At 42.7% G+C, this 12,431-nt stretch overlaps 1 protein-coding gene across 1 annotated transcript in view; it reads right to left on the reverse strand.

The window, feature by feature from the left end:
- Window positions 1-1,031: 1,031 nt before the first annotated feature.
- QRFPR (pyroglutamylated RFamide peptide receptor) overlaps window positions 1,032-12,431 on the reverse strand; it is a 563,204-nt gene continuing 551,804 nt past the window's right edge. The window contains exon 6 of the mRNA XM_086963288.1: window positions 1,032-2,857. Within this exon, the coding sequence (XP_086819414.1) occupies window positions 2,454-2,857 (404 nt within the window). The 3' untranslated portion in view covers window positions 1,032-2,453. The remainder of the gene's footprint in view (window positions 2,858-12,431) is intronic.

The following is a 12,431-nucleotide window of genomic DNA, read 5'->3' on the forward strand; positions in this document are numbered from 1 at the left end:
CCTTGACATGTCGGCTGAGTGGGCCAAATGCCAGTTAAAGTGAAAGGTCAAGCTGAAGATCAAGTGTAATGTCTAGCCTAATTTTCATTATAGTTTTGACATGTGGATGATGCCAAAGGGTGTTGCTGTGAATAATGTTATATATACAAGTGGAATACTTTTACTCTCGTAATGGTTTGTGGTGATTATATGATTTGACAAGAATTAAAAATCTACGCCTTGGACAAGATATCCGGCTTCTGTGAGTTCTAGGGCCCTCGCAGGGGCCAAAAGGTGTCAGAAGTTGGGGAGGAGTGAGTGATACGTTGTGTGCATACTATGAGACCTTCTCTGAAGAGTCAAACTCTCTCTTGCCCCAGATGCCTCTTTTCATTTCTGATCCAGAGGACCACAGTCTTTAAGATGCACTTACCTGTTTGGATTTCAGCTGAAGTCCAGTCTTTCTTTTGGAAATATTGGTATGCTGTACATTTATTAAACTAACACCTTATGTTGGATTTATTTTGTCACTTGAAATCAAACTTTGAAAAGACGGGTTTTATAGAACACGGCCGATAGTTCCATCCTGATGAGGCATTCAAATATAGATTTTTTTTACTCATTTGTTCTGTTAAACTGAGTCATGAGTTTTTACTAAGAGTATATGGAGTCAAAGTGAACCCTACTTGCTTCAGAACAGTCTGAGTAAATACAGCTAGGGCATTGAGATACGGTAGATTTTAGAACAAAGGTTTTAACCTCTAGTTGGCCATTCAGATACACGATCAGCCATTGCATAAATGCCATGAGAACTATAAACTGTGGATAATTTGAGTCTCACCTCATTTTGAGTGAATATGGTTTTATTATTTTTAAACCATCACAATTTAACGACGAAAACCTTTTAATTCTGTTCTTATAACGAAATATATCAAAATATTTCATGTCATCTTGAAATATTAAGTAGCAGTAGCACACATTATATAAAATCATTCACAAAACAGTGCCTGTCAGAGCAAATGAGTTCTTGCTACTTAGTGTAGCACCATCACAAGTTTTTCTTGTACTGGAAGGTGATGTAAAAAAGTATGAATGAGTATGAACTCTGCCCATACAATCCCACAAAATACGAATGGCATTACTTAGGTATTGTTGTGAAGGAAGGATTTCATATTGTCCTTAAATTTGCTATTGCAGTCTCTTAGGTCATGTAACAATGAATTTTGTTGTGCATTTCTGCGCATCAATTACAATACCTCTCTTAGTGAATCACTGACCCTGACGCCATCTCTCCCCAATACATTCACTGGTGTGTAGATTAATTTCAGTCTGCACTTTTTTTCACATTTTAGAATTAAGGACTCATAAGACGACAAACTGCAAAACGATAAACTGCTCACCCACAACAATTATTCAGCGCGAATATAAACACATGCAACTTGTTACGTTCCACAGAAAGAAAATCCAATCTAAACAAGTGGTAGTTACAGATTTTAACTGGAGCTGCGTGTCCTATCGTTTTAACGTGTTTTAAATTGATCTTTTAGCCTGCATTTAACATAAAATGTAGACTACCTTTTGGCACAAATGACAACACATTGGCGAATAAATGTACTTGTTTTATGCATCAAACAAAACGAAGATTAATTATGTTACGAATTACACTAAATTGGCGAGTAAATGCACTTGTTTTAGCCTGCATTAACCGAAACGTAGATTATTTTTTGGTACTAATGACATCAAATTGGCAAATGGGTGCCATTGTTTTAGCCTGCCTCACACAACTTGTTTAAAAGAGCACATTTAACCCGGCAGTACTTCGGGGTACTAGCTTATAGAATGCAGACATTCAAGAATTGTAGGCCTACGCCGTTAAAAACAGCCCTGAGTTGAAATCTTCCTTTAAATCTGAAGGGAAGTAGGTCCCAGGCGAATTGCGATTATGATGACAATAATTCACTTTATCATTTCTGTGTCACTTTAAACAAACAGCGTCCTTAAAAGAAGACTCTCTCTTTCGAGAGAGGGTTGCTGACAATTTCTCTTTGCCGTGTGAGACTGCAAAGTTAGGGCCCCACAGCAACGCTGACAAACGGCAAGGCGCTTAATGTGTCCGCGTCTGCAGTTTCTAGAACAATTTTTATTAACAATTTGTTGATGAGACACTAAAAGGTTCAGGAGATTGTCACTGGTCACAATACGCAGCTCCCTGTCAAAAATAATAACCATGTCAGACACTGGAACACATTTCAATGCTGTTTTTTGTGATCTCCGCCGGAAAGTCTCAGGCGGGCACACGAGGGCGCTTTGATCTCCTGTAGTCCCCAACACAAAGAGGGACAGCGCTTTTCCCTATAATCACCTTGAATCTCCAGGAGGCGTCTAGCAGCCGTCCGCTTTGTAAGGACAGAAGGAGGCACAATGTCCTAAAACCCATTTAAAGTAGCCTTATCAAAGCCCAGCTTCGATGGTTTCTAATGGCCGCTTCCAAGTGCAGAGTGAACAGTAAGTTCTGAAGAGAAAAGATGAAGGTGTCTTTTTGCGTTCCGCTTGGGCACTGGCTGTTCGCAAAACTTGACTTCGATGTTGCCATCACTGAAAGCCTCTCTCCTCGACTCTTCTGTGGTACTGTGATCTCTGCGGGAGAAACTTGCTTTTTGCTGTATCAGGGTAATGCCCGAGTTCCCAAGTCGCCGTGATGGAGATGGGGTTTCCTTTACTATACAAAAGCATATGGCAGACAGGAAATTCTTCTTGAAGTTTTCATTCATAAAGGCGTATACGATCGGGTTGCAGATAGAATTGAAAAATCCAATGATTTGCACAATGGCGAAAGTCATTTTGATCGTGACATCATCATATTCCTTTTCGAAATTACCTGAAAAAAAAGAAGGCATTTTTTACCAGAAGAAGGCAGGATCCTGAACAACAAAATACTTTAAAGATGTTCTAAAGGGTTATGAGCACTATATTCAAAAGGCGGTTTCCTTAAACCTTGTGCTAATTGATATTCTTTTGTGTTCAAAGGGATATGAATTATCGTGAGCAAACTTTGCAACCTACGAAGAAAAATCAAGGGTGCACGCCGACATCACTACAGGGTTGTGAGCATATAATTAGGAAATTTAAAATACTGGCCTTGAGTTAATACATCTAAAGATAATTTGCCTAGAATAAAAATAGCTTTACAAAAAATAACTGCAATCTCTGATTGCTGCTGCAGTTAGATACTGTATCTATAAATTCAATACAATGAAGAAGAATAAAGAGCAAACATTCAAAAAGAAGCAATTCCTAAAATCATGGAGGCTAGTGCATGAGTGAATAATGAATGTGATAAATGATGTTTAGGATGGATCCTATACTTAACTACTGAACTAAGATGATTGAGGATGAAACAGGTTTAATATGATTTATATGTAAGGCTATTAATATAATTTTGTTGCGCCACATTTTCACAAAAACTCCATATTGGTAAACATGAATGCTGTCTGATGGTTTCACATTCTACTTGACAAACCCACTAGAGCTTTTCATATTGCACTTGGGTACACTTCAAAGAGTCCTGTCACAGGGAAATGTTAGCTGATGCCTTGACCAGGTCCTTCTGTTGTCTTCCGAGCCAGTCAGGCCCCAATACCAGTGTGCCTCTTCTGAACATATAAACAGATGTCATAAGTGATGTCATGAATGAGGTCATTGAACATGCCATGAATTATGTAATATCTGAGGTCATAAGAAGTTCATCGTGGGGGTGCAAGTTATAGTTCACTCAATAAACCATAACTAGTAAATTTCAGTGTTTATTTTGTTTAAAATATTATTTTTAACTGACATTTTGATCTAAATATAACTTCACTATTGCCTTTGATTTTTTTGTGAATTTCTCAGTTTTTTTTAATATAAGCAAAATGCTACTAACATACCTAACTGTATGTAGTAGTCTCTTCGTCATGTAAGGTGGCTTGAGTATGTAGAGGGAGTAGGTCTCCATAAAAAGAAGTGCAGAGAGGGTAGGCTGTGCATAGTAAGGACATACCCACTTAAGGGGTTTAGGTCGCTCAAGGAATTAGGCTCTATGTACAATCTGCGCACTTAGCATAGACTGTGCAAAGTGGGGACTTGCCCCACATAATGAAGCTTCTTGGGGGGGCTTTCCAAGTCCTGCGTCCAGTCCCTGCTTCCAACCGACTGCAGTCGAAAAAGAAGGACAAGGGGACCCTACTCACAACGGAACCAGGGTAATTTGAGTATTTAAGAAAAGACAGTGGTTCCTGTGGAACAATACTTATTATTTACTAATAGTGCAAATAGCAAAAATTGCATATATGCACAGGGAATGAGTGGGATGTCAGGTAGAAAGAGACTCAATTATACTGGGTAGAGTTACTTAATGATTTGTATTGTATCAAACAAAAATAAGAAATAGAAAATAATTTCAGAAAAAGTTCAACAATAATTATTTACAGTCGTGAATTGTGTCCCAAGTGAAATTGTGAACCAAAGCATATGGAAACATTTGTGAAACAGTATGTGCAAGGTTTCAGATAAATTATGTTATATACAGAGAGCGACCAATTCCTCTTTACAAATACATAACATCTATAGAATGACAGAATGCCAGTTCTATTGGTTCGCTTTTCTCAATGTCAACGGCGTTTCAACCCTAACATGGATATCGGGTCTCTTCAGGACTTAGGATGTGCGGGACATCTAGGGAAATAGAATTGTATATTTTTAGATTTTAGGAATCTAAAACCAAACAGTAGTTTAAGACAAAAGTCTTAGAGAATGGTGGGCTGGAATTTACCTCTTGTCAGGGTTGCTCAATATAGGTGGCGTGCGTAAGAGCCATGTGCAGGTGAAGGTAAGAATAAAGGTACTCACTAAGAAACCCAGCCGGGTTCTGTGGAAAAAAGCACATATAAATAGTCCATGTTATAGAGAGGATACATAGAGAAGTATATAGAGAGAGTTCTAGGCTGGTATTCCCATTTAGAGTGCAGATCCAGTCCTGTCTATGTATAGAAAAGGCGGGCGCTCCAAGTGGTCTATTATCTAGAGTCAGTTGTGCCGGAGCTGCTTTGGTATCCAGCCATAAATTGTCAGTTAATGAGATTCAGGGCCTTTCCAATTTATAGTTCAATCAACCATTCTTGTAGACATGACTGTGGCCCATTTAAGAGATTTACATTATGGGCTCGATTGTGTCCTCACTACAAAATATCTTCCTTTTCTTGTGCTGTGTCTATTTGTTGTGAAGAGTAAACTATGCCTTAGTTAATGTCATATACATACTCTATGTCGTGTCCCTTATATCAACCTTAATTAAGGGACATGTGTTGACAGATATATTACATGAATTCTGTCATCCTTACGTGCAGCATGTTAATTTAAAGCAAGAATCCACACTGTCTGGAATCCCCAGGGCTATTACATTAATGGTCTATCTATTCTTGCAAAATGTCGTAGGATATCCTTAACTATTGTCTGCCAGTTTGGCCGGTGTTACTAAGGGGCCCTAGTGTGTACATACCTTGGTATGATATTCAAGGGGCTTCTCGGAGGAGCTGCGTGTGTCTGTCCTCTGTGGTTATGGTAACGCTGACAGAATGATCTCACAAGCTATTTGAGCTTAAGCTTCTGAGCCAGAAAAATCCGCCTTCAGTCACGGCGTGCACGGCAGCCGCCGCGCATCGCCGTTCACAGAGTGGCACGTATGACGTGTTACGTGTTTCAGTCTGTCGCAGGATATGGGGAGGGCGGGGGGCGCCCTCTATCTTTTGTTAATTGCCAATGTGAATGCCAGCCGCGTAGAAAGGGAGTTATGAAGGGAAAAAAATGTGTTTTGGAATTGGAAGTAAAGAGTAAAGATTTAAAAACAGAAGTATACTCAAGTAGTCATTATGTTGATTGTATATGTGTCAGGTAATTCCGCACATGTGTGTTCCTGTGTGTGTCATGTCTTCATTATCATTGCATGCATGGGGGTTCATTGTTACACATGATAATCGTGTAGGAAGGCACCCCCGCACTCCCCATCTCCTGCAACAGACTGAGACACATAACACATCATACGTGCCACTCTGTAAACGTCGATAGCGGCGGCCGACCTGCACGCCGTAACTGAAGGAGGATTTTCCTGTCTCAGAGGCTTAAGCTCAAAAAGCTAGTGAGATCATCCTGTTGGCGTTACCACGACCACAGAGGACGGACACACGCAGCTCCTCCGAGAAGCCCCTTGAATATCATACCAAGGTACGTACACACTACGGCCCCTTAGTAACACCGGCCAAACCGGCAGACAATAGTTAAGGATATCCTACGACCTTTTGGCAAGAATAGATAGACCATTATTGTAATAGCCCTGGGGATTCCAAACAGTGTGGATTCTTGCTTTAAATTAACATGCCACACGTAAGGATGACAGAATTCATGTAATATATCTGTCAACACATGTCCCTTAATTAAGGTTCATATAAGGGACACGACATGGAGTATGTATATGACATTAACTAAGGCATAGTTTACTCTTCACAACAAATAGACACAGCACAAGAAAAGGAAGATATTTTGCAGTGAGGACACAATCGGGCTATACCAGCCCATAATGTAAATCTCTTGAATGGGCCACAGTCATGCCTACAGGAATGGTTGATTGAACTATAAATTGGAAAGGCCCTCAATCTCATTAACTGACAATTTATGGCTGGATACCAAAGCAGCTCCGGCACAACTGACTCTAGATAATAGACCACTTGGAGCGCCCGCCTTTTCTATACATAGACAGGACTGGATCCACACTCTAAATGTAACCTCATTCAATCGGGTAACTTACAACTTGACATTGGGAAGGAGAATACAACTTTTGCCTAAACTATTCAATCCTTACACACAGAACTCTACCCAGACTGCGGTGATTGCTACACAGCGCCCGCAGATACAAGGAAACGACTTCAATGGAAGCAACACCGTGAAGCAAAAAGGACAGCCAATGAGCATCACATTGGACTTGTTCAAGCCACATATTCACTAGGGGTAAGTTAATGCCAACCACCCACCCATAGGGAATACCAGCCTAGAACTCTCTCTATATCCTTCTCTATGCATCCTCTCCATAACATGGACTATTTATATGTGCTTTTTGCCACAGAACCCGGCTGGGTTTCTTAGTGAGTACCTTTATTCCTACCTCCCCTGCACATGGCTCTCACGCACCCCACCCATATTAAGCAACCTTGACAAGAGGTAAATGACAGCCCACCATTCTTTAAGCCTTTTGTCTTAAACTACAGTTTGGTGTTAGATTCCTAAAATCTAAAAATATACAATTCTATTTCCCTAGATGTCCCACACATCCTAAGTCTTGAAGAGACCCGATATCCATGTTAGCGTCGAAACGCCGTTGACATTGAGAAAAGCTAACCAATAGAACTGGCATTCTATCATTCTATAGATGTTATGAATTTGTAAAGAGGAATTGGTCGCTTTCTGTATATAACACAATTTATCTGAAACCTTGCACATATTGTTTCACAAATGTTTCCACATGCTTTGCTTCACAATTTCACTTGGGACACAATTCACGACTGTAAATAATTATTGTTGAACTTTTTTTGAAATTATTTTCTATTTCTTATTTTTGTTTGATACAATACAAATCATTGAATAACTCTACCCAGTGTAATTGAGTCTCTTTCTACCTGACATCCCACTCATTCCCTGTGCATATATGCAATTTTTGCTCTTTGCACTATTAGTAAATAATAAGTATTGTTCCACAGGAACCACTAACTTTTCTTAAATACTCCAACCGACTGCAGGCAGTAAAGCCTATGCTACGCATGGCAGTGAGAGGTTGACTGACCCCCCAGCAGGCAGACAACACTGCTATGTGGACGGCCACGCCACAGGACCTAGCCTCTGGCCAGGCCCTGTGGCCAACAACCCCAAAGGCACCCAACCCCGCAGGCTGCAAACCCTTCACCGCACACAGCCTTTAGGTTGTGTGGAGTAGGTTTGGTTTTCAGGCCCTGGGGACTCCATTTACTGGGGCCAAAATTATATATTAAGGGGAAGGGTTGTACAGCCCCTCTACCCGAGCCTTAACTAGCCCTGGCAAAATGGTCCCACATGGCCTAAGTCCAATAAAAAGAGAAGTGGGTTACATGGTCTAATTTCCCGAGCCTTAATAGGCCCCAGGGACCCCATCCCCGGGGCTGAGTTCCATTAACAAGAGGGAGGCATGGCCCTTTCTAAAGCCTTTTGTGGCCCTGGGGACCGGATCCCCATGACCTCTCTAAATCAAATCTTGGTGCCTCAGTGCCCATCCAGGGCACCCACCAAGCAACACAAATTAAGGGATGGGGCACATGGCATTCCTCCCCACGTCTCAATAAGCCTCATTGCTGGGGCCAAATTCATTTAATAAAATGGGGAGCCCCAATCCCTGAGACTTCTTGGACCCTGGTTCCCATCATCAGCGTCTCAATACCCTCATGGCAGACAAGCAGTGCTCTATAAATCCACATTACATAACATTGCACTGCATCCCCTGGGGCCACAGATGGGTGCCCGGGTGTCCACCTGGGGCATCCACCAACTATTTGTCAGGGGCTGTGGGGGGACCCACAGGGTCACCCCAGTCGACTCACCGCATACTGCGGGAGCCCATACTGTTCCTTCCCAGAGGGAACAGCTGTTTTTTGCATCCTCCCTCCTGGCAGGCAGGGGAATAAAACATAATTCCTGCTACCTTGGAGACTTTTACATTACTTGATTCTCAAAGTTTTGAGCCTCTGATGAACTCAATTAAATCGGGGCCACCTTTCGACCCTGCACCTAGTTGGGTTCTTAAACTCAGTCACAAATTGCTCTCTCCTATTTGGATGGGTCTTCCTAACATGTCCATCTCACAAGCTATGGTTCCTGCCTCTGGGAAACAAAACCTATACTTGACTTCTCCAGTTCAGAAATGTTCATCCCATCTAATTTCTTCTGGCTCTAACAAAACTGCAGGTAAACATATCAATTCTCAGGTTGCGTCTCACCTGGAACTGCACAATTTCCTCCATGGTTCACAATTTGGTTTTAGATGCAGCCACAGCACTGAATCAGCATTGCTGGGTGTCATGGAACATCTTATAGCTACTCTTGATACCTGAGGCACTGTTGAATTGATTCTTTTGGATCTCAGCGAAGCTTTTAACCATGTGTCCCAATCCATTCTCCTCCATCAGTTAGCTGATAGTGGTATTAGAGGTCTTGCCCTAAAATGGTTCTGCTCCTTTTTACAGGATCATACATTTCAGGAATCCTCTAGCTCTTTCTTCTCCTCAATTTGAAATATGCCATTTGGGGTTCCTCAGTGTTATTTTATGAGGCACACAGTTTTTAATGACTAGGCCCGATCTTTAGTTGAAATTGTAGAAGCATTTGACACTACCTTGTTTTCCGATGCTGATGACACCCAAATTATTTTTTCGCTGTCCTCTACTCTACTGCGGCACTGAGTTGAGGCCCTGCCTAAAAGCAGTGGCCCTTCCATGAAAGGAAACTGTTTAAAGATGAACGTCAGTGAAACTGATGTTTTGGTGGTAGGCAACCAACCTCAGCTCGGGGATCTGTTGGTATTGCCTGAAGTATCAGGCCCTCTCCTTATTCCTAAACAGGTGGTAAAAGACCTATGCTTTTTCTTGGGCAGTAAACTCAGGATGGACTCCCATATTAATAAAGTGTAAAGTACTGTGGCTTCTTCCTGTTCCCACTCAAAGAACTGCACGGACTAACAAAATCACAACTGGACTATGGAATGGTTCTATACCTGGAAGCCTCAAAGTCTCTTTTGAGCAGACTGCAGCTTGTGGAAATTATGTTGCCTGGCTTCTATGCCATGTCATTTGGTAAGTTGCAGTTTTAACCTATTGTGTGAGCTTCACTGGCTGCCCATCGAGAAAGAGGTCAAGTTCAAAACTGTGTGCTTTAAGTATAGGGCTATGGCTCAGAAGGCTCCTAATTATATAAACAGCCTGCCCCCATATGTCCCGAACCACTCACTACGTTCATGCAGTCTGGGTCTTATAGTCCCTTCTCAGGTGCATTTACACAAATTATTAGGCCCTAAATTATGGAATGTGCTTCCAGTCAGAGTTAAAACTGCCACCTCTTAGAGCTTTTTGAAAGAAGATGAAGACCTGACTTTAAAATTATCTGATGGTGTTCTTTCTAATTTGTCTCTACTAGCATTTAGGGCAACCATTAGCTTTTATAAACTCAAATAATAATAATCTTTATTACCTATAACTTCTGCCTTAAAGTAACTATAGCTTCTTTGAGATGTCATGAGTGATGTCATCAGTGATGTTACTGACCATGTCATGAGTGATGTGATATGTGAAGCCATAAGCTGTGCATTGTCAGGGCGTTATAGTAAGCTTAGGTAACTATATCTGCCGAATTTCACTAATTTTGTAAGAGTGAAATCTGACCCTAACTATAACGTCCCTATAACCTTTGTTTTTTTCAGTGAATTTCTAAGGATTTATTTATTCCATTTCCTAAATATAACATCACTGTAACCTTTTTTTTTCAGTGAGTTTCTAAGGTTTTTTTGTTTGCAGAGTGGTGGGAAAAGGGGGCCTGGACTTCGACCAGCTCTCAGGAATCCTACTGTGTAGGACTGACAGGAGGTACCAGGAGGGTATCTTGGCCCCTAAGGGCTCTCAGGAATAAAGTGGACTTCATCCCACAACTAGTAGTGCACCATGAGCCGAGTTTGCAGAGTGGTAGAGAAAGGGAGCGGGTCTTTGGAGACATCTTAGCAATCCAGCTGTGTGGGGCTTACTGAAGGTAACAGAAAGGGCAGCTGGCCCCAAAGGACGTATTCGGGGGTCAATTACCCCTCCTTTTACCTCCAATAAGCCCCACACAACAGGATTGCTGTGAGGTTTTTGGAGGCCACGTCCCCTTTCTCCACCACTGTGCAAACATGCCTCCTGGCACACTACTAGTTGGAGGATGAAGTCCCCTTGACTACAGAGGTTTATTGGGGAACAGCTACCCTCCCTGGTAACTCTACTATATCCCACACAGTGGGTTTGCTGAGAGAGGTTCAGTGGCCATTCCCCCTCACTCAATCACTGTGCAAATGCGCCTCCTGACTCACTACTAGTTGGGGTATGAAGTTCCCTTGGCTCTTGAGGGTCCTTGGAGGGCCAACTCCCTTCCTGTCACCTCCAGTTAGACCCACACAGCTGGATTGCAGAGATTTTGTCAGAGGCCTTGCCCCCCATGAACACACGTTTGCAGTGTGGTAGCAAAAAGGGTGTGGCCTCCAGGAACTTGCTGGAAGTTTATAAAAAACATTTAAGAAAGAGGGGCTACCTTGCTCCCTTTCCATGGGACCCGTTCGCCAGGGCCAGTCTTCTAAAAAAATGGGGAGGGGGGCTGCGTGGACTCCCTCCCTGTGCTGATTAAGGCCCTAAGTACCCCATCCTCAGGGGCCCGGCATTTCTTTTTTTTTAAATGTTCTTTTTTTATTAAAGGAAGGGGGCTGCATGCCCCCTATTCCATCTGACAATTTTGGCCCGGGGACCTCATCCCCAAGGGCTTGCCCTTTATTTTATTTGTATTTTTTTTCAATGGGACGGAGGCCACTTGGCCCCCCAATGGTCAATTCTTGCCCCGGGGACCCCATCCTCTGGGGCCAGGCCTTCATAATTTTTTTCAAATTAGGAGGGAGGCCCACGCGGCCGCACTCCCTAGGCCAATATTTACCCGGGGACCCCATCCCCTGGGTCCAGGCATTTTATGTTTTATTCAAAGGTAGGGGGGTAGAGCGGCCCCCTTCTGGACCATATTCTGCCCCGGAGACCCCATCCCTTGGGGCCAAACCTCTCTGTTGGGGACTGGGAAAGCCCGAAGGCCAAACAAGAAAAATTAGAAATTCCACTTTTGGCGGAGTTGTGCACAACTCCGCCAAAAGTGGAATTTCTACTTTTTCTTGTTTGGATTATATACATAGTGTTTTTAGACAAAACACTTAGAGACTGTAGCACAAAAAACTACACAAAGAAAAGGATTACTTGTGAAAATAGAGTGCACCAACGGACATTAATTAAGAAGCCCGCAGGCCTCCACGGACCCAGCCAGCTCCCCGCATTGTAAAAAGCTAAGTGTGCTCCGCTTTGAGCAAGCGAGAGCAAGCGAACACATAGTTTACTATGACATGGCAAGAGCAGTGCTCCTGCCATTTGGTAGCAAACTGCAATGTGCTGGGTAAAGCTGAGCCTGTGGGATGTCATCCCCAGGTCCCCCTCCCATATTCCGTTCTGCCCCGGGGAGGTGGTGGTCCATGGGACCAGGGATCCGCAACGGACCATCTTCATTATAATATTTGTGCCCCAGGGAGGTGGTGGTCCTTGGGGGTGCACAGGGGGCTGGAGCCCCCAACA

Source organism: Lissotriton vulgaris, chromosome 3_1 (genome assembly GCF_964263255.1).
Source record: "Lissotriton vulgaris chromosome 3_1, aLisVul1.2, whole genome shotgun sequence".
Taxonomy (NCBI): domain Eukaryota; kingdom Metazoa; phylum Chordata; class Amphibia; order Caudata; family Salamandridae; genus Lissotriton; species Lissotriton vulgaris.